This window comes from Anopheles maculipalpis, chromosome 2RL (genome assembly GCF_943734695.1).
Source record: "Anopheles maculipalpis chromosome 2RL, idAnoMacuDA_375_x, whole genome shotgun sequence".
Classification (NCBI taxonomy): Eukaryota; Metazoa; Arthropoda; class Insecta; order Diptera; family Culicidae; genus Anopheles; species Anopheles maculipalpis.
Genome location: NC_064871.1, coordinates 20,542,310 through 20,565,295, shown reverse-complemented (window position 1 = coordinate 20,565,295; position 22,986 = coordinate 20,542,310). Strand labels below are relative to the sequence as shown.

Below are 22,986 nucleotides of genomic sequence, written 5' to 3'. Positions count from 1 at the left end.
CAATTGCTTTTACAACATGATCCTTTGACGTCTTAGAACAAGTACGTGTCCCATGACTATCCGGCTGAATCGAATCCAAAACAACATGTCACCGTAAACAACTCTCGCTCTCTGTGTCTTTTAACCACTTCACCCTAATTGATCCTTCTTAGACAGATACTTAAGCAGCTACTCCACAACGTACTTATTCAAAAAAATCTTTGACGATGCCGATAAGTCCCAAGTGTCCTTAATCCACATCTTCACAAAGTCGAAAGCGAAAGCCAGCAATCAACGCAAAGCCACGGTCATATATTTGCTTAGCTTCACCACAGCTCTAGGGCTTATCGTTTATTATTACCGGGGCGGTTTCGTTGAGCTGTGCCTGTATCTCCGGCAGCGACATGCCCTTCGTCTCGATCACAAACAGGTAGGTAAACAGAAACGCACCGGCAGTACAGATGGCAAACGTCCAGAACAGCCAGTGGGTGCCAATGGCCGCATCCAGCGAGCTGAAGTAAAACAGCACGAAAAAGGCCACACCCCAGCAGGTGCTGGAAACGATCGACGATGCGAATGACTTGATATTTGGCGCAAACATTTCACCTATCAGCAGCCACGCGATCGGACCGAATCCGAGACAGAACGATGCCGTAAACACGACGAGCGACAGGACGGGCAGAAAGGCGAGCCGGTCAAGCGAGAAGCCGCTAGACACGCGCTGCGTCTCCAGATAGAAGTAGGTGCCGAGGGCTACCAGCGCACAACACATGCCACCGGACGAGATTAGCAGGTACGGGCGGCGTCCAAGCTTGTCCAAGGTTAGGACCGTTATCATGCTCGCTACCACCTGCACACCGCCGATGATAATGCTCGCCAGCTCGGGTTTGACCGACGATCCCGTCTTTTCGAAGATGGTTTGCGTAAAAAACTGCACCGGATTAATGCCGGACAGTTGCTGCAGTACGATGATGCCGGTGCAAATGAACAGTGCACGCCGGTTGGCATGATCACGGAACAGCTCGCCGAGCGTGCCCCGGTTGCGGATCGAATCCTCCACCGAGCGCTGTATCGAACCGAACTCATCCTGCAGCTCTTCGATCGATTCACCGCGTAAGTACTCCAGTGAACGAGATGCGTCCGCGTAGCGGCCATGGGCAACGTAGTAGTGTGGTGTTTCTGGCATTTGGCAGAAGGCGGCACAGAACAGCACTGGAATAATGAGCAGAATGTACTGCATCGCGGCATAGCTAACGTACGGACCGATGCTGTACACCAGCAGCATGCCAAGAGTCATCGAAACTTGGAGTAGTGAACCGAGCGCACCACGTCGCTGGGCTGTTGCAATTTCACACACGTACAGTGGGGTGATGGCTAGTGAAAATCCGATTCCACATCCCTGTAGAAATCGGCCGACCAGAATCTGGGCTACGGTGTGGGCTGTTACGAAGAGGACGAAAGCTACCGCAAACTGTACACCACTCGCAAGCAGGGCCAATTTTCGTCCGAAACGATGTGCGATGTAGCCTGCTAGTGGAGGTCCTGTAAGAATCGGAAAGCCGCCGATCGATCAGAGTGACTTTCGTTTGTTGTTCGCGGTTTACTAGCTAGTTTCGTGACTTACCAGCCAACGAGCCCAACGCAAGTATCGAACCTATCCATGAGAATTCTGCATCGGTCGGCACTGTAGATAGTGGCGAAAGTCTCGGATGGCTAAGCTTTGATTCAACCGGAGACGTCCAGCCCATCGCACACCCAGTACAGATGACGGACAAGTTCGCTGTAACGAGTGAACTTCACACTTAGCAGATAATGGAAAGCTAGCTGAACGTACTGAGTAATTGTCCTATTTTTTAGGAATGACACATGTCATCTGTTAACGCACATAATACTCACCCAAAATAGCCGCCAAATACTGGCATTTCTTGCGCAAAAATGCAATACCATTGATCCACATGGCGATAACGGGCAGATGAGTGATTGATGTCTTCCCAAGTCCAGCAGTATCGATATAGTACCTTGATCGGTATCTTGCACTTTATGGCACTTTATTGCGCACGATGGTACACCAATTGCATTTAGTGAAGAAAGGCCATCGCCATGAAACTAGCATAAGTAATTAGCACGTCGTTGCATCCACAATAGCACGCTAATTGGCTATATCCCCCACACACTACACCACTAGGGTTGGACAAAAAAGTACGTCGGATTCAAAGTCCCTAGTCCCGTACACGTCTAACTATGTTCGACACAGCAATGATCGAACTACCACCTTTCTCCAGATTCTACTACGACTTTATTCAATCAACTTACAGCTCCCACTTTACACAGCAGATTAGAACATTCTCACTTTCCGGCGCGTCCTACTTCAAAGAGCTCGGGCTCTTGACTGACCACCGCCAACTTGGTACGGATCGTAGCAACTACTTCATCACACTGGCTCATTACCGATTACCAATTAAACGCAACCACACTGTTGCGCTTAATCTTCCGCTTCCCTCCCATCAATTGTTCGTATGTTTAGTTTTTGCTCCGGCGTTCCTTTTTTTTACTGGCCAGGATGTCGCGAAAAAAAGGCTGTGTCTTCCGTCTATGTCAATAGGCGGCATTTGTTCTCCCCACCCGATCTCACGCTCATGCCTTTTACACCAGATAACTAACAGTGTCTTATCGCGGTTGGACACGGGTTATGCTTGTTTATTTTTTAGAAGACACACAAAAAACAATTAAACAAAATCTGAATAGCTCCCCTCCGACAAAAGCTTACGCTAGTTGGGTTTCAAACCGCAACAAAAGCTCACATTGATCGTCTGCTTGCTATGGACGGAAAGCTTTTGTCGGAAGTCGGAGCTTGTGGTTGAGGAGGAAAGTAGTTTTTTTAAGAGAATCATTATAAAAATTCTGTATAATAAAATACAAAATTATTAATCATCAGTGTCAAATTAATCTAATAATTCATTTAAGAGAAACTGAAGCAAAATTTTTAAGAAGCACACAGATTCTTTTTCTAAATTATAATTAAGAAATTCGTAATTTTTTCACCATATTTACAGTATTTTGGTTTGAAGAGTTAACTGTGTTCCTTGAGATAAGATGATTGGAAATATCTCACTACTACTGTTAACCTACTTTACCTTCATATGCCTTTTTTCGGTCGTTTATAACGTTCAAACAACTACTCCACATTACAATACGGTAAACATACTTTTTTATTCAAGTAAAGTAACACAATAACGGCAAAGTAACACAATACATTCAACACGAGCGTTTGCGTTGGTACTCCCTAACAAACGTATCACTTTGGTTCGCGTGAAAGCTTACTACACTGACCTAACGAAGAAAGTAACAAATAGTAATTCTACAGCAATAATTTGTTTGAGCACTAATACTACCACCTCACGCAGCAAATGCACGGTGGTAGATAGACAACGCTGTGCCGTCACATCGCCATGCCCATTAGGCTTTACCGTTCAGTCGGTCCTGAATCTCCTGTAAGCTAAGTCCCTTCGTTTCCATCATCGTAGTAAAGGTAAACACGAACGCCACCCCGCAAAGGATGCCAAAGATCCAGAACGACCAGTGCGAACCGACGGCCTTGTCGAGGTCGGAGAAGAATTGCAGAATAATGAAACCAAGCACCCAACAGGTGGAGGCAACGATCGACGATGCGATCGACTTGACGTTCGCCGGAAACATCTCCCCAAGCACTGCCCACGGCAACGGTCCAAATCCGATACAGTACACCGTGACGAAAAAGATTAGCGACATAATTGGCAACCAGCCAAGACTGTCGATGGACGGTGATTCGATGTACTTGAGGAAAAAGTACAATCCCATCGTACCTTGCGACAAGCACATGCCTCCAGCGGACGTTAGCAGGATTGGCTTACGCCCGAGTCGATCGACAATCAGTGGTGTGGCACCACTCGCCAACACCTGTACCGCACCGACGAGAATGGTGGAAACGGCCGGGGACAAACTGCTGCCGGTGCTTTCGAAAATGTTCTGACTGTAGAACAGAATTATGTTAATGCCGGACAGCTGTTGGAAGCTGATCAGTCCAGCACATATGATCAGTGCCTTCACGTTACCGGCATTGCGAAAAAGATCCAACAACGTTCCCTTGTTCTTGAGCGACTCCTCGACGGTGGTCGATATTTCGTGCAGTTCCTCCTGCACACCTTCCACAGTTTTGCCGCGCAGAAAGCATAACGATTCGACTGCCTTCTCTTTGTCACCTTTCGCGATGTAATAGGCTGGTGTTTCGGGCATGAAGAAGAATGTTGCATCGAATACGATCGGTAGTGCCAGGCAGGCCCACTGTAGTGCGTGGTACGAGACATACGGACCGATGCTGTACACGTACAGAATTCCAGCTGAAGAGAGTGAGAGAAGAATGATGCGTACGAACGCCGGTATTAGCGATCATCAGGGGTAAAAGAGAACCGAAGTACAAGATACTTACTAACGATGCACAACTGCATCAGTGACCCTAGCGCACCACGATACTCGCTACTGGCGATCTCACCAATGTACATTGTTTGCACAGTCATCACAAAACCAACGCCCAATCCTTGAAAGAAGCGAGCTACAAGCACCTGCACTACGGTTTCTGTCGTCAACAGCAACACCCAGGACAGGATGAAGAAAGCTGAGCTGCCGAGTAGGGTGAGCTTACGTCCAAATCGTTCCGCTGACGGTCCAGCTAGGAAGGGCGCTAATGTACGGTAGAACGGCACAAGAAACACAGGTCAAATAAAGCTTGCTCATCAGCCAATCCAATAATTCACTTACCGATCAGTGCACCGAGTGCTGTCAAGGAAGCAATCCAGGAGCTTTCCGATGTCGTCGGGATCGTATCGAGCGGTGTGTCGTCTTTCGAGGCAAACTTGGGCGCAATTGGCGAGGTCCAGCCGAGTGATGTGCCAACCATAACTGAGGCAAGGTTTACTGCGTGCGATATCAAAACCATCGAACAGATTTATCAAACAAACGCACACCGCAATCCCATCAAACCTGTGCTTTGCTTACCGATAATACCAGCCATAAACTGGCGCGATGGACTACCCTTTTCCATTTTGTAGAAATGTGAGCTTTCGAGCTTCTCAAAGGTAGCGACTGGTTGGTACTGATTGAGTTCAGCAGGATTCATTTAACACTGTATCCCTGTGACGGTAAGCAACGCAAGTAGAAATCATTAGTAACTGTCCCTGTTTTTGTTGTCACGATTCTTTCGGTACGATCACATAATTCATCAACCACTGTGCAAGAACTACCCATCGACACAAAACGATTCTAAGGATCAGTTCCCTTGTTTAAACACAAGATCTTGAATAAAAAAGCCTACACTATTAACTGGTACACGCAGAATGGAGAGTAAACGGTAGAACTTCCTTGTCAAAGGCCGGCACCTTTACCGTCCGTCCTCGTGCGGGCCGTGATGTGGAGGATGATATTGAAATGTCGAGTGCGAAACTTGACAGCGCATCGACTGTCGCGCTGGTTCAATGTCAGGAATCGAATGAAATGCCGTAAGAAGGCTATCACGGTTCTTATAAATACGCGCGTACCGTGTGCAGGGTACGATCACGGTAGCACTTGAAGGAACTCCCTGAACATAAACATACACCCAGACGCAGACGGAAGAAAGGAGCATGACGCTGGATTTATGTCAACAGGCCGCACTATCAGTCGATCTGGTACGTGTAGGAGTGGCAGCGAGATGGCGACACTTGAGCATTCCTGTCCGATTCATATTTGTGAGTCGGGCTATGGTTTTTAACTTTTAACCAGTACTGATACAGCCGCAAATATTGTTTGCCACTGCTAGATACTTCTTGTATTATCTAAATATCACTTATCGGGGTTAGGCTCATCGCTTAAACTACAAGTAACTTGTTTCAATATCCACGAGAATCAGGCCTCGTCTATGAGGGGTTTCACTCAATCTGATCTGAGATTGAGACGATTCTTCCACGGCCTCCGTTCACGATGGGGCACTCTTCTTTGTGATCACTTGCCAAGACAACAATGTTATTTAAATTGATCTTTTGAACAACTCTGCATTTCCTTCCCTTCACTACACTTACACTAGCCATAGACCGAGGCGTCGTTTGATGCGCTATTCTAGATCTTTACAACCATTGCTATTGCTCCACCCGGAAGAGCAGTGTACCACCGTCAACTGGCTAAGCGCGACTAAGCTTTCGATGGATAGTGCGAATCCCTTTTAAAATCTACCATAAAGTCACACCCGGTTGGGATACCGTTTCATATTAAGGAAATCAATCTCGTCAAATCGATGCACTCGACTCTATCGGCATTGGTTCGTAAAACTCCCGGTATCAGAGGTGACCGTGAAATGTAAGTGTCCTACCGGTAATCGGCGAATGGATTGATAAGTGCACGGAACGATTCAAGTAACGATGATAGAAGGATTTTCTTGGATTAACCTTACCATCCATCAACAATGATTACTCAAACTTTTCATCACAAACAATAACAATTGAACGATCGCGCACGATCACGACGCACGTGCATTCGCCGGTCCTCGGGTCGGACCGGCACATTATCACCGATCAGGCAACTTTATTTGATGGCTTTGGCACCTCTTGTGCGATACTGATCCACCCAACGCAAAGCCGATGGAAGCAAGTGCGTTAGTAGCGTTTTAATTAGGCGCTTGTTTTCTCTGGCCATGCTCACGTTGTCGCACGCGTCCAAAGCATTACGCAGTGCGAGAAGTTATGGAGATGGTCTCGGTCGGCGTACAGCAGGCAGATGTCATCGGTCAACGTCAAGGTTGGTGTACTGCCACGAGACCACCGGTACCGGAAACGGTAGGATTTCAAGTTCATTTTTAATAAACAAAATCTAAGCGTGGGCGAGCAATGGTGCGAGTTGCAGTCCGATTTGCATAATGCGAAATATCGTTCTCTTTCTGGCCAATCGTGTGCAGCAGGCGATTGAAGTAGCCTGTTTATTTATACAAATACAATCGTTGGGAGGGAAGCTACAGGAGCTTTGTGTTAAATTTAGGATTCTAGTTAGTAAATCATGTCAAATGATGGTCTGGTTTTATGTAAGCGAATCCCAGTGCCTGTCTACTGTATTGAATCAATCTTGAACACGATCAAGGTTTTCAAAGCATCCAACAAACAGAGCAAGAATGTTAGTAGATCAAACAGTAGAACAAATAATCAGCCCACATTTCTAGGAAAAGGGTATCTTTTTCCTTTTTTTTTTGTTATTTTCTATCGCTTAACAACTCTAGGAAATAGCACAAATACAACAAATATCAGAGGCGCCTAACGAACAATTTGTACGTCTTTGAAGTTATGTGTGTGGAGCGCTTTGGTTGAATGGGTTGATAAGCTCATTGATGATAGCAGCTGGAGCTACTCAACACAGACGCGGAACCAGCAGAGAAACTCTATTGAAGTGAATGAATGAAAAGTAATTGTATCTAAGCATTGCTCAAAACTCACATTTATAGTTCATAATTTTTCATTGCTTAAGAGAAACGTAGTATGCTGGTAATGGTCATTCAAGATCATTTAATATAGTACAAATATATTTATATTATTAATATTTATACTTTTTTATTATTGCGCATAGATTTTTTTTAACTGACATTTTTGGTGCGGAACATATGAAGCAAGCAAGGAAGGGAAAACTATATTTTTTCATAAATTTTGAATAATAGTTTGTATTTTTAAGCTCCTTATTACACTTACTTATTATATCGAAAAGAAAGATAATGTTACATAATCAAATATAAAATATACAAAAATTAAAAAAAAACTGTTTGAAAAAATCGACTCAAAAAATTCTAACAGATATGTGACCCATTAAAACCCGCATACGACCAACCTTTGCATTTGCACAAATATGCATTGTTGTGTTGTGTTTTCTCCCTCGAATTAAAACACCTGAAAGCTCATGTGGCGCTGCCTACACCACGTCTATCTGATGGGTATCTTCCGCTTTGTTTGATAGCAAACACGTGCCCTATGATTCAATAGTTGGTTGTTTAAACAAAAAACTGTAAAAGTATTCGCAACGTTGTTTGTGCATGCAGTACCGCCCGAACAGTTGCACTTCAAACGAAAATAATAATTCTAATGCTTCACTCCGAACGATTCAACAACTGTTGACCCTTCAAAATTCCCAGTTGGAGGATTTTTTTTTCCTTTCTTTCATACACTCTATGGTTTACATTTACTTTCGGTTTGCTCTATTACACTCGGTTCATAAATTTTCCTCAAATTCGCGTTAAAACCACAAACTCACACACAAGCTGATCGAAGATCTTATCACATGTTTAATAAAGACGATCCCTATCTTGCTTCAATTGATCGAGACCTCGAGACAACAAAAAAAAACTATTTTCGCACCCATTCCATAAATAACAATATTTACCATTGTGGAAACATTTTGTTTCTCGCTTTTTTTTTTTCAAGTTCAATTACAACAACACAAGCTTGATAGTATCAGCTGAGCAAACAATACTACACCGAATCGTAACGCGTTACAGCTTAATGCCGAGACGAGATTCGTCTGTCGGCCGGTCTGTTGATTCCGATAGCTAGAGCAACACTAACCTCATCCAGGGCTGCTGTCTGCCCATGTAGGTTACGTTTGATAATCGCCCGACCGCTGGTATGTTGGTGCACATGCAAATTTGATGCATACCCCCTCACCATATTCCCGCCTTCTCCATCCGTCTGCCAGAGAATCGGTAGCAAGTGCAGCGCTTAATCAACTTATCAGAACCACACCACACTGGAGAGGGAAAGTAGCTGCTCACTTAACGTGCCGTTTGTGTACGTCCGTGGCGGACTGTGTTATGATGATAAAGCAAAAAAAAAAAGCTTTTTACAACTATTTCACTATACCGCCTTGTTTCTGCTGGGGAGGAGGGGATCGAGAGCGAACGATCATCAATCGCCACCACCGGAATCGGGCGGCGGGACAAACAAAAGTAGTTCCCGGTTTTCCCACCTACCAACCGGCTGCCCACACTTCTCGTTCCGTCTCTCAATTCTCTTAACGAGTTTTTCTTTCTTCTAGATGGTGAGAGTTGGCTGGCAGGGAAAATTACCGAACAACGATTAAGACCAACACGTGCTTGTCACCGGGCTAAAAATTGCATACATGTTTGGCGTGACCTTTGGGGGTATTTTAAATTGATCGTTGATAATGTGTCATGCGGACACGTTGATTTTGTAGTTTGTAGCTTAATTTTAGCGGTTTGGGTCGACAGCAAACAATAAACTCGTATTGTAGGGACCAATCTACTTACTGTGATGAAGAACTAGAATGTGCAAAAGCATTAGTCGATGGGCGTCAATTGTATCAATAAGTAAACAGGCTCGCTCATCGAGAGACTTAAGCACCATATGTTTTAGTGAAGAATGATGATTAGATTATTTTTCACTGAAGCTTTGTAGTAATTTATCACAATGTGTAAAGCGTTTTAAAGTAAGTTAGCTTTGAACTCATTTAAATGCTCTTTAAAGGCTCTATTATTGCTCACCTTTCTGATTTCTTATACATACCACAGAACGTTGATCTGTTAGCCTCTAGAAGTGTTGTACATGCTTATTAACAATTTGCGGATTCTGGTACACAATCTACCTAAGGTAAAGCGTCCCATCAAGAGTAGATCCGTGATCCGGAGCTAATCGCACCACACTGGTGAACTCCTGTCGACGCGTAAGCCTCAAACAAGCAGCTCTAATCGGGATGAGGCCAAACAAATTGACGTTATCAGGAAGTTATTGAAATGGCCGCTGTGGGGTCTGTTAACAAACATTCGCTCGTGTGCTGTCGTCAGTCGATTGTTACGCCCAATGCCAAAATGATGCGCTGATATTAAGTGTATTTATGCGATCCATTTACTATGCTAGACAATTCAGCTTGAAGTGATGTGGCCAAGAAATGTCTGGGAAATTCGTTAGTATCATGAAAAAAATGGTCTACCATGAAAATCATCCCTAGCAGTCTTGTAGCCACCATCAAAGAGGTTCCGTAACCTTAATACACGTGAAAAACAGGAAACGTGTTGACGTGAGGCTCCAATGCAGTGATGAATTGACCGATACTTTAGTATCACAATGCAAACACCTCACGCTGCTCGCTACGCGTCCCAGTTTGCACGCGTGCAGGTAGTTTTCTGTGACTAATATTTGTTAAAATGCTTCTGTGCGGTTTGCCAACGCCGTCAAAGCCGTGTGCAAGAATGTAACGGTCGGTACGTGCCAGCATAAACAATGCCCGGTTCCCTTTTGCGGCCACGCGGTTTTATCGTGGAAAATTAGCTGTTGACAGTGGCGCCATCTAGCGGAAATGATGAGCAGATTTAAAATTTATTCGAGCAGTTTTTCGAGCAGCAATGTCGTTTATGTTTAGCGCCGTAGTAATTTGAAGCTGAATCGGTTTGCCGAGAATCAATTTAGACCAAAGTAGGTTTTCATATTTAAAAACAAATGTTTAAAGTTGGCTTCCACCGTATGCAAACAACGACAAATATCCGGATGATTAATCATCGCGTAACGTTATCCGTTGCTTTACGATCGAGGGTTGTTACTGGAAGCTCGTATGCCATCGTTTCAAAGACAATTACAAGCAAGCAAAGTGCATGATGATGAAGCATTTTGCATCTCAAATACTTCATCAGATAAAGCTATAAAAATGTAACAAAATAATGAAGTGAAACACACAAATTACACCGGTTAAATATATTATATTTTCCACCTGGTTCGTTGCCGTTTTTCCAGCTTCATGCACAACACAACCTGTTTTTTTCTTTGCCAGTTTGAATAGTGCTATAAAACTGCTTTTTCACATACCACCAATTTTGCCATTCCGTCATCCGGTGGGTATAAATGTTCATAGGAAGGGATGGGCGACCTAGTACGGTGATGTGGCCTGGTTAGTACTGTGTTTACATGAGCCGCCAAAAGCCAGCCGTATGCCCTGTTATACATTTAGCCATATTGCTCCACCTAAAACACTAAAGCCTTTTTCGTTACTCTTCACTATTCGTGTAGCTGTTTGAGGAGTTTATTAAACATTCAGTATAATTTGGTTTTAAATCGATATGGCACCATGGAACGAAATCTTGTGTGTTAGCCGCTGTATCTGTATTGCTAGCATGATAATGAACATTTCCCCAAAAAAAAGTGAGCTGTTACGGCAAAAAACCGGATCGAGGTTCGTGATTGGTTGTACCATTGGTAAGGGAAGTTTGTTTTCAGACATATTATGTTTTTTTTTATACGTGGTCTTTAGCGACTATGTGTTTGAGATGCGACGTACTCTGGCTGAGAATGATCGAAAGTGTTGACAACCTTTCGCTCGAAATCTGGTGTCTGATATGATAGACTGATTGCGTATATATCGCCTACGATACACAATCGTTTCGTTGGACATAATTTTGATAAACAATTGACAATAAGGAACTGTCGAACCTGCGCTACGATTGGCTACGAGTAGCTTTCTGATCCCGTAGAATTTTTGCAAACATTCTTGCTTTTTGGCAAACAGTGCCCAGTAAACTGAATTAATTGAACGATAACGCAACCTAAACTTAGATTTAAAACTTAGCATACTTCTTACAAACAATACCACAAAACTCTCCAGTACGGTAGCCTCGTCCTGCAAGTGCACAACCCCGGCGGCTAAAGGAAGCGAACCTAAACCCTTTGCTCACTCTGTTTTCACACTCCTTCCGTATATGTGTTTTTGTTTCTCCTCCTTTACGTACTATTATGGCGATATATTGTTTTAAAACTCAAGCATCTGCTTTTGAAATTTCTATCAGCATCCTGTCTCCCATCCTCCGTTTCGATTATACCCAAAACGCACAAGAAACCTTTTACCGATCCTAATCTATTTCTTGTCCCTTCCCTTTCCCAAAGGATATCTGGCACAATGCACCTACAACGGATCTACGAATATTTTTATACATATACTAGTAGACATGAGAAAGTGCTACAGAAACATATTTACAACACGTTAAAATAAATCGTTCTAAACTTATCAAACATTTCTTTCCCTAACGACGCTACGGTACGGGCACGGAATTTTGAAGGACATACTAAACAAACCGAAACGAACGCACACAGATATATGGTCGTGCTTTCTCTTTCTCTCTCAGAAGCAGTACGTGCAACAATTTTACTTTTTGCCACCCAGGATGGCCTGAATCTGTGCGTTGGTTTTTCCTTTCGTTTCCGGCACCTTAATAAACACGTACACCGTGCAGACCATCATCCACGCGCCAAAGAACCAGAACGTCCAGTCCGATCCCAGCAGCTCCTGCATCGTACCGAAGCTCTTCGTTACCAGGAAGACGAGCGTCCAGTTAAACATGACTGCCAGCGCAGATGCCAATCCCTTAATGTCCGGAGCACACAACTCTCCCATCATCATCCACGGGATTGGTCCGAATCCGAGCGAGAAGCTAATGATAAACAGTACCACCGAAGCAAGCGGCAGCCACCCAATGTTCGATACGTCCACCTTGTCGTTCTGCATCTTAAAGTACACACCGAGCACAATCAAGCACGCGCCCATGATAAAGCTGCTCTGCAGCAACAGTATCCGACGGCCCGCCTTATCGATCAGTACGGAGGACGCGAGCGTCATGACGACCTGCACAACACCGACCACAATGGAACAGACGGCCGGATCCATGGTACTGCCAGCCGACTGGAAGATGGGTGCAGTGTAGAAGATGACCGCGTTAATGCCAGAAAACTGCTGGAAGAACATCAGCAGCAGCGAGATGAAGAGTGCTGCCCGGTTGGTCGCGTTGGTGAACAGATCCGACACCTTCGCATCGCCCGAAGCAGCGTCCAGGTCGGACTGGATGGTTTGCAGAGCTGACTGAGTGTCGGCGTTCGGTCCCCAGAACCATTTCAGTGCTACGCCAGCATCAATGCGACGACCCTGAAGTTTTGGGTGTAAGGTAGAGAGAAAGAGAGAGAGAGAGAGAGAGATAGATTTATTAAAAGAAAATTGTATTTAATTTTTAAAAACATCACACATACCTTTTTGACCAAATATACTGGACTCTCCGGTACGATAAACATTGCCACAATCAGCAACACCGGAAATAGGGCACACAGGATGCTCAGCGTTACCCAGTGCGTGTAGGAACCGACGGCGTACACGAACAGGATGCCAACCGTTAGATGTAGCTGGAAGAATGCTCCAAGAGCACCACGAATGGAAGTTTCGGCTACCTCCGAGATGAACATCGGCGCAACGACACAGGATGCTCCGGTTGCAATTCCTAGTGGCAGGTTTGTCAAAGCAAAAAAAAGGTGGTAAGTATTGAGATGATAAGTTCTTGTTAATGCTTTGTATTCTAAGCTTACCAATAACCAAACGACCAGCGTACAGCATGCCAGCACCGGTGGAGAAAATGATCAATGCCCAGCTGATGAGGTATGGCACTGCCAGCGACATCGTGGTGTATTTGCGTCCGATCTTTTCCGCCAAGTAGCCGGCAGGCAGGGCACCAAGAAAGGCTCCCACTGCCAGAAAGGCGCCTACCCATGATCCTGAAACGATAGCAAAGTCATATTATTTACTTACTTTATTTATAGATTTCATTGGAGTATACTCTTTTGAAGCGCATATGTATTCAAGAGCATTTTTCCTTCCACGCTAATTACCGTTTCAAGCGACCACACTCGAGCTCGGTAGTAATAATGTTTACTTAGCAAATCATTTTCTCACTAGTCCTTGAGCTAGAACCACCACTCTTGAAACACTCTCAGGCCAAACTAATGATAGGCCGGCATGATTAAGTCTTGATCGATATCGCAGCTGATTGGAAGATAAATGTGCTGGCCTGGGCAGTATTAGAAATGCATCACCTTTCCACCCATCACTCGCACATAGGGATGATGATGCATTAGCGTGCACCGCCTCCAATGAAAGTGTAATTTATCTACCACAGACAACCGCAGACAGATACGTACGCTTGTCGCAAATTCCTGTCGTGCGCTGCATACGCGCTGCACGCGAGCATGTGAGGCAGTATAAATGCAAATACATTCGATACGGGTTCCGCGGGTTTACCTCGGGAACCGGTTAAACTTTAGCTACTTGAGGGTGTTTTTGGGATTTGGTACTTTCCAAAAATGAACAAAAATACCTCCAATGAGAAAACAAGTACTTTTTAAATCCCCGATACTCTGTTGTACTTTTGAATATCTTAAAGAGACAAGCTAATAGAGTAGTAATAAATCATTAAATAAATGAATTCCATAATTTAATTGCTTGATTAAATAATCCACTTTCACTGCTTGATCTTGACAATCGCCCCCGAGATCGTGCGGTAATTTCTAAGCCCACCGCATGGGGAGTCTGCTCTCGTAATTCACGTGATTTACGGTAGATAAGAGGCCATAAATTCCCCCAATAAAAAATAATCCTCCCAAATACCGTGTGCACTCGCACGATTGCAGGCAGTATTCCGTGGGAGCCGGTTTACGACCCCGCCACCCTTAAAGCAGCAGTAGTTGACAAACCTCCGGCATAAGTGGTGATAAGATGCGCTGCAACACTGATAACAGCCACTTCAACTGTGCGAGAAAGTATCGGCTAGTTGCATACCGCCTGGGCTACCTTTTCTTACCTTCGTCGGTGGTCAGCAGAAAGCTTTCACGCTCGAGCCCACTCGTATCGCTTTGATTGGCCGGCACGAGCTGGGCCAGTACGGGCGAAGTCCAGGCGAGGGCCGTACCGCCACTGACGGCCGCCATGCAAACTGCAAACGAAGTCAAATTGTTACTCATCATTATCTTGTTAAGCAGGCAGGCCAACACCGGCTTCCCAAAAAAGCGTCGGCTCAATTGGTGGCGTGCCGTGCCAAGCTACTTACTTCCGAGCGCAGCGACAAACTGGTTGCGTTTGGACGTTGAGCCCTGCCCCTCCGGGATGGGATCGTACAGCATGGGGTTGGTGGCCCCGGGCGCGTTGCTGCTCATATTGACTGCTGCACTTGACTTGCCTGGACCTGGAAAGGAAAGCGCGCAAAACACACTCACAATAAGCAATTTTTGCTAAGCAAATAGTACCCCGTCCGGCACGGTCTTGTAACACTATCGTGCAGTTTGGAAAACGGGGGTTTGGGCATACCCCATCCGGTGCCGCTAAGTGAAAATTCAATATTTAAACACTCGTACGTACGGTTCGATGCGTTTGCATTGGCACCAGCGGACTGTGAAACGTGCTGCACGCGGCACGAACGCGCCACACTGCACGATTCACCGATGTGTCCATTAATTCACGACACGGGACACCCTCCCTCCTACCCTTCACAACCGGGCGGCTCGAAGGGCAAACACACCAAATAAACAAACAAACAAAAGTTGGCAAAGGGATTGGCGATCCGTGCTGGGGCTGGTTCCGATCGATTCCGTCATCGAAGGGCCCTAGGGGCTAGACTAGGAAAATTGTTTTGATGCACTTTTTGCACGAAGGCATACCTTCACAGGCCCAACCAATTGAAGGGTGGATTGTTTGGAGCTGACCAGGCTATCAATCAAGTGTTGATGGATGGAATTTTCTTGAAGAGTGCAAACTGGTATGTTACTGCCGCTTGGTAATTGATTAGAATTTCACATCAAATTAAGGTTGTAATTGTTCTTGTATAAATGATGTCCGTAGCATGGATATATGACAGTATGGATATAGATACGGTCTTCATACGACAAGAAAAATAAAATCCTCTATGGAATTTACAAAAGTATCAATGTTGAGAAATATGTGAAGATAATTGTAGATTTGTTATGTGTAAAAATCAACCAACTAGAAGACCAGCTTGAAGATGATAAACGACCTGAACGCCCCAGCAAATCGGCAGACGAAACAGACATGGAAATGGTGACAAAAATAAATTCTTAAAGGTCGTGTAAATGAAGGTGAAACTGCTTAATGTTGATGTTGGAGTACCAGCTACTGTGATGGCACGAATAAGCCGTCCATATTCCCCCCTCCCCCCCCCCCCCCCCCCTAAAAAACCAACACTTAAAAGTCGACTTAACTCGATCCAACCTCGTAATATGATCGAGTTGATAACTCCATGTAGTTGAAACTCTAAACCCATCACTTCAAACGCTTGCCATCGACATCATTCGTGACGCACTGGCGGGAAAAACTAAGGACAAATACTTTCGCATTCCGTTGCAAGCCGGCAAAGAGATGAGCCGCAGAATGCTCCGTTCGTGTCCACAATAATGGTTCGGCACACACGAACCAGAAAATCGCATTCGCTGTTAACCCCCTTGTGTTTCCCGGTTCATCCAATTTGTCCTTGCGGTGACCTTCGCCGGTCGGTCGGCCGCTATGCACGATGTTTCGACAAGTGACGAGGAAAATTCGGCCACCAACTCGGGTTCGTGTTATTTGTGGGTTTGCCCGTACACACCGGGTGGGGCCGAAACAAACGCATTTCTAGCCACACATTGGCCAGCTTTTCATAAATGGTTAACCGAATCGGACGAAACGCGCGGTTCGTTAAGGATGGAAGGCCCCGCCAATGTTTCCTTTTCCCAGTTTTTCGCTACTAGCCGCCGGTTTGCATCGATGTTTATCAGCTGGTAGGGTTTTGTAATTATTATTAATTTGATGATGACGATGATGAGTTGTTGATAGAAAGATGGGACGTTTGACGCGAAACAGTAGCGTCGAGCAATGGCGACAACGTGGTGCCATTGGTTGCAGGACTGTGTGCTGCCGGTGTGCCGTTTTAGTCCGGCAAATAATGCATTAAAGTTGATAAGGATGCAATTAAATGACCCGGGGTTAGCCGTAGGGCGGGATGTTGAGGGAAGTGAGTGACGGGAATTGTATGCTAAAAAAACGCATTTATTTGTGCCTCTTGGTCCATGAATTAGTGACGATCCTACACTTCTACTGATACAAATTTCAAACTCAATACTAGAAAAGAAAAATAAAAATCCCAACAGGAAAAACAATCTTCGGCACTTTTTGTGCATAGTATCGCGTATTGTTTACATTCATATCACCCACCACCATCCACGTCCATCTGCCAATTGTCGTTGGCAGTTGATCGATTTGGGGAGAGCTTTCGCTTCCTGGTTTATTTTTGCCGAGTCCGAGCGCTACAGCCCGAAACCGAATGACCTGCTCGGGGTTTAGCGTTTTACATAATCTTGCCCGCACCTGGCACGCGGTGATTTGCATACGATTTGCGCTACAGGATTTGTGAACAGGATTTTAAAAATATGTCGCCTCCCCATCGGTTGCGGATCGAGCCAGCACACAGCAGGAATTGTTCGAGAATCTCGATGAATCCAGTTGTGTTTTTTTAGTTGCAAATACAGCTGCAAAAGCTACTGTGAGCTTTCGTAGTCGAAATAATGACACTGATAGGAGGCCGGCTCCAGCTTATCAGACGATGCTGATAACCCCACCGTGCGCGGCAAAGCGCAATTGCACCGGAGAACCGGCGCGAGACATTCGATTTGTTAGTTAATTTGTTATGGAAGACAGATCTAATCAAGCGATCGTGTACGTGGGGCGCAATCAGTGGATTAAGTTCGCTGCTTTTTTTTATTACGGCTTGCCACAGAAGCTAGCAGTTGGATGCTCATTCATGAATCAAACGGTCGGCCGTGTAAAATATTGAGCAAATCTTATCAAATTGGGTTGTAAGGAAAAAATTGTGCCAATGCATCTCTAATGCTTCATCGTAGACAAAGCATGCTCGTAACGCATGCTGATCACGCACGCCCTAAACAGAAGTTTAATTGGCCAATTGATATCTTTGCAATTTTACGATAAGATACGCGTAAAACGGAAGGATAAACGGCAATTGTACAATTTCATTGCAATTACTTGAACGGTTCAGTGCGTCTCCCTTTCTAGCACCGTGTCTGTGGTGCGATTGAACTTACTACCAGCGGCTATCAGTGGATGGATGCTTTGCTGGAGCTATTCGAGAAACATCTCCGATTCCTGTGCTGTGCTACTATCTCGGGGTCCAACCGAACCGGAAAGATTGGTGTCGGTGCCTTCATTCACGCACGGCATGAACAATGCTATCTGGCCGCACATATTTCACCTACCGGGAGGGTGATAAGGACACAATGTGATCAATTACATGTGTCGAATCTTACGGTACGAGAGGTTCGTTGCGGTCCCAAAAGAAGAAGGACCGTGATTACTTAATTCTTACCCGCTATCAAACAACCCGGCTGACCCTACGACTTTTTTTCCTCCTCTTCTTGCGCGGTCTTGAGGCGAGTGAAGGTCAAGTGACACCTTGCTTGTGTGGTTGGGTTCGTAGAAAAGTTTTGCCACAGCGCTTCACAAAAGAAATGCTTGATCGAGGATGGAACGATCGTGTCGTATTCGCGCTTGCTACGTTCAACATTCAACTTAATCTCAATCAATTTAAACCAAGGAAAAACGATCCTCTACTGAAGTTGATTTTTGATCTGCATTTCTGTCGTTACTGCAATGGTTTCTGTTATTCTGCGTGCCTTCGATCGTATCCAATAACATTGTCTTCGTCTTTTCATTTTGTCCATGTTTCCCTCTTCAATTGAACGAAACTTTCCCCACACACAGCGACGCTCTGGAAGTAATTTGCGTTCAATTGCGATCCTCTGTGCGCAAGATGAGCCGTCAATTGAAAAACGATCAAGTACTGATGTTGTCGCCAGTACTGACAGCAGAAAATGTGCTCCATCATTGCAGTAAACCAGATGGAGAGACATTTGTGTTTATGCATTGTGCCTTTTTTTATTTGTATCCTACATCATTATCGCAAGCATCATGGTCTCCATAAGATACAAAAACCGGGCTTGATAAAAAGGCATTTTGTTTTTCTTCATTTATGGTACGGGCTTTTTTTAACTGTTTCTAACACCACCATAACGCATATGTTTAGATAACACAAGTGTCATTATCCAAGGCCACATGGTTACCAGCAGTTTGAGCAGCTGTCGGAAATGGAATAGATATCGTAGTGGCCACAAACAAACTTTGTGTATATGATCGGTACAAACACGCCTGAAAAGTATATTTCGTTTGAGATCTTTGGACACTTGAAGAATCTTAATTTGTATGAAAATTTTGGTAATTTGCTTAATTTATTTTTGCACCCAATGTTGGATAAATACTACAGGAACATCGCGTGAAATTAGATTTGTACTCCATTGCCAGCTCGGGCACCGAGTACAGAGTGTACTGAACTTTACGAGAGGACCTACATATTAGCATGTGCCCCGAATGGGGTAACTTTGTTTGTAATCATATGCTGGCACACAAACACGCGCACTCACACAAACACACACACACATACATTCGATTGTAAACCAAATTTTACATAATTCCAACGAGAGAGGCCATTCAACTCCGTGCCGTTGACAAGCTAACGTACGACAATCGTGGACACTTCCGCACATTACAACAAAGCATGGTTCGTACCTTGTGTACTAATCTCCACCAATGCACTGTTTGCTGACACACTAGGCCCCACAAATGATCACCAAAAGTCACAAATCACACTCCTATTGAGGATCCTTCTTTGGGAACGCAGGACACAGCCACACAGTAGTTTGAACCGGGACACCTTTTCCGGACCATCCGTTTCGGTCGCGAGTTCGAACGGTATTAAATCGTATCGGAACGTGGCGCACAAGAAATTGCAGCCGGTAAATTAGAGCGAGCACGTCGCATACGACTGGGCGCCGTTTTTTCTCGCTCTAGTACGCGTCGACGTTACGTTCGGGACGCGTCGCATCCTCCGCAACGCGACCGGCAATCCGATCGTTGTTACCCCACGCAGACACTTGAAATATGATAATCGGATCCGCGACGGCGCTTGCTCCATCATCCCCTCGTGGTCACACACAGACACACACACACTTTAATCTCTCTTTCTCTCTCTCTCTCTCTCTCTCTCTCTCTCTCTCTCTGGATGCAGAGGATTATCTATGCATACTATTCGACCGAAACGTGTTTAGTAGTTGAGCAGGGTAAACTCCGCACACTAAGCCACTACCCTTCAAGACATGATCGAGGGAATGTTAAGCTAAGACCTTCTCTCTCTTTTTGTCCCTCTCTCTCTTTCTCACGCTTAAAAAGCAACCCCCCTAATGCGCATATGATAACGTGGCTTTATTTATTTAACTGTTTAATGTTCGCTTTTTTTCTCGCTTGGCCTCCGCTGTACACCGTCAACCCGCGTCGATACTATCTGCGGAGAGCAGGACTTGTCAGATTAAAGATTTGGGAGCGCGTGTAAGCGAATGAGAATGAAAGTATTTTGGTTTCGTTTTTGAGGGGACGATAGGGGTTTTTACAGCCAGTTCAATCCGGTCTCTGGATGCGGTAGGCTGGTCGGGCGCGAAAATTCGATCAACGAGATCAACCGAGGTTTGACATTTTCTGGGGGCCCGCTTCCAGTTTTGGGGTAAACTGGTTTACCGTGAACTGGTATTTTTGGATGTTTTTTTGTTTCATTGTTACGAGAATTTAAATTCCACAACTACGTAATACGGTCAATAATTGCACTCACGTAAATAAAATAAATTTCTTCAGTTTTCTGAAAAAAAATTACTAAACTTTTCACCAACACGTAATGTGTTCGAAGTGCGTAAATGCATTCCTACAGGTTACCATCACCATCATGCGTACAACAGGTCACCCCGCGTCACCAAGGGGGTCCTTTCAATGAACCTGCGAGTACTACAGCCGAACCGCTGCTGGATTCGCTTACGATGGTCGTCCGATTTCATCGGGTGTGCATGCGCACTATCAACCAAACATCACGGCAGCTCGGTTCCCCTCGACGTTTCGACCGCGTTCAACCGTTACCCACTCTTATATGGGAGAAAATTTAGTGTTTTGGACATACTTTTCCTTACGTCCCTCCGTTTTTTGGGGACCAATGACTTTCACTTGTTATTGCACTCTAAGGTTGCGAGCTTTCGCTCCACTGTGCTCCACCATCAGCACGGGGTTATGATTGTCGATCGGTTCTAATCAACAACCAACCGGGCTGCTTAAATAGTGCCAGCAAGTTCGATCTGTCCGGCAATCTGTTATCAGTTACACGGCCGAATATTTATTCCACATCCATCAACTTCTCCGAACCGAAAGTGTTCCAGTGTTCCAGGCTAGGAATTGCGTCATGTTGCTATATAATATCACTATTATCGTTAGACGTTTGACAGTAAAAGCTTCGGAGCGTTTTAAGCATAAAATCAGCACCTTTAGCAAGGTCACTGCTGCAACATTGTTGCATAATAGGGACACATCAAATTACCGGTCAGTAAGTGTGGGACAACTGCTCAGATTTTCCAGTGGAACGACTATTAATTGCTTCGGGAAAACACACCTTACACTTTTCACGAACTTGGGCACACCTAGTAGTTTACCGGTCCACTCGCTAGATAGAGGTTTTAAACGTCCTGTTTATTCTGCTGCCAGTTAAACACTGAACACCCCAAAAATATACACTCACTTGACGGCTGATCGATTTCCACACCCCGCAAAATGGGAAAGGAACAGCGTGCGGACCAATATCTTGCCGTACGCCCCACTATAGGTCCTTGGACTGGATCCCACGCAGCAAACAATCCGGAGGGAAACCGGCAACGCGCGTACATAAGAACGGCCATACATATCTCGCTCCCACCACACCAAACCAGCGTCATGTTTGCTCATTCCAGACGCCGAGCATAACTCCACGTGACGTCAACCTTTCTCTTCAATTCTCGCTCTCTCTCTCTCTCTCCGTAGCGATGTTCTCTACATGCGCAGGGGAAGAAATGCATAAGGATTTTTTAAATTCATTTCTTGATCGGCGTAGAAACTCTCACGTGGTGCTATGTTTTGAATTGTCGCTGTACTAAAAAGCGAAATCTAGCCTGACTCAATCAAATCAAGGGGTGTAGCAAACGGTTGGCAGAGGCCTCGAAATACGCATGCTTCCGGTGTCCCCTTGTGTGTTGTTCGTGCTGGCGTTTCTGGTCTGCTTACGCACCACGTGCTGTTCGGGTAATGCATTACAAGACGAAACCCGTCGTATCGTAAGGGCAAAGGGAATTACCCGAAGCTGATGTGCTGTGTGCCATATCCATACTAACTGTGTTATTGCTATTGAATGGGAAACGTTTCGTCATCTTCCTGTAAGTTGGTCTGCAGCATTTTTTAATGATTCTGGAAATAGAACCATTAACACGTCCTATACGGTACAGCTGGCATACATCGAGGGCATGTGTACAGTAAGGGATTTCTGTCGTTTCATCAGCTTAACTTTATTGTTCTGCTTTCCGTTTCCTAATGATTTTTGTGCATTGTTAAAGTTTCCTTCAAATTGTACGGCGTACTTTTGTATTAGTCATTGTAACAAGATAAATAAATTCTTCACAGCACTACCGGGTAGACCCAAGATGTACTTATAATTTATTTGCAAACGATTACACTTGACATGCCATTGCGCAACGACGTTGCCACTTCCTGCGAACATTGAATTTTAAATGGCGAGTGCTATGCCGAGACATTGAATGATTTCCAAACGAACTTAAAAGGTTATCAGCGAATGAATAATATATTGCGATCGGACACCCAGCCGATCTCCATCTGGTCGGTAATGCGTACGATATTACTTGAAATGGTAGTAAAAATGGTTGCAGTTCTATTTTAGGAAATCGTAAATACGCTGATCGCTGTTTGTGGTGTATCCAGCGCGTACTGTTTGTATGCTATTGTTGGAAGGAATCCAACCGAGGACCGATCCAAGTCCTGACGAAACTTTACCTCAAATTGTGTGGCCTGTTTTTCCCGCCCATACGATGATACAATTCGGAGATGCTATCCAGATAACCTCCAAATGTCCTTGCACGCTGGTAGATTGATTGTCCAAAAGAAATTGGATACTGGTGTCGGAAAAGTTTGTTTTTCCTGGGAGTGAGTGAGAGAGGTCGGAAATTGGCGCAAGATGTGGAG

At 44.9% G+C, this 22,986-nt stretch overlaps 6 protein-coding genes across 9 annotated transcripts in view; 1 reads left to right on the top strand and 5 right to left on the bottom strand.

The window, feature by feature from the left end:
- LOC126559328 (complexin) overlaps positions 1-22,986 on the top strand; it is a 553,464-nt gene that overhangs the window by 205,374 nt on the left and 325,104 nt on the right. The window lies entirely within an intron of this gene.
- Positions 1-22,986, bottom strand: part of LOC126556746 (attractin) — a 317,924-nt gene that overhangs the window by 91,285 nt on the left and 203,653 nt on the right. The window lies entirely within an intron of this gene.
- LOC126557182 (ATP-dependent RNA helicase SUV3 homolog, mitochondrial) overlaps positions 1-22,986 on the bottom strand; it is a 304,903-nt gene that overhangs the window by 235,221 nt on the left and 46,696 nt on the right. The window lies entirely within an intron of this gene.
- On the bottom strand, positions 317-1,973 carry LOC126557917 (facilitated trehalose transporter Tret1-like). Its single transcript, XM_050213829.1, has 3 exons — positions 1,876-1,973; positions 1,604-1,759; positions 317-1,521 (listed from the first exon to the last, which is right to left on the bottom strand). Exons 1-3 carry the CDS (start codon positions 1,934-1,936, stop codon positions 317-319), a joined length of 1,422 nt encoding a protein of 473 aa, XP_050069786.1. The 5' UTR covers positions 1,937-1,973.
- Positions 3,436-5,168, bottom strand: LOC126557888 (facilitated trehalose transporter Tret1). Its single transcript, XM_050213797.1, has 4 exons — positions 5,011-5,168; positions 4,774-4,929; positions 4,445-4,696; positions 3,436-4,355 (listed from the first exon to the last, which is right to left on the bottom strand). The coding sequence occupies exons 1-4, from the start codon at positions 5,129-5,131 to the stop codon at positions 3,436-3,438; spliced, it is 1,449 nt and encodes a 482-aa protein (XP_050069754.1). The 5' UTR covers positions 5,132-5,168.
- LOC126557898 (facilitated trehalose transporter Tret1) lies at positions 12,158-14,994 on the bottom strand. The gene is made up of 5 exons (XM_050213808.1): positions 14,882-14,994; positions 14,636-14,767; positions 13,368-13,553; positions 13,038-13,282; positions 12,158-12,936 (listed from the first exon to the last, which is right to left on the bottom strand). The coding sequence occupies exons 1-5, from the start codon at positions 14,985-14,987 to the stop codon at positions 12,163-12,165; spliced, it is 1,443 nt and encodes a 480-aa protein (XP_050069765.1). The 5' UTR covers positions 14,988-14,994; the 3' UTR covers positions 12,158-12,162.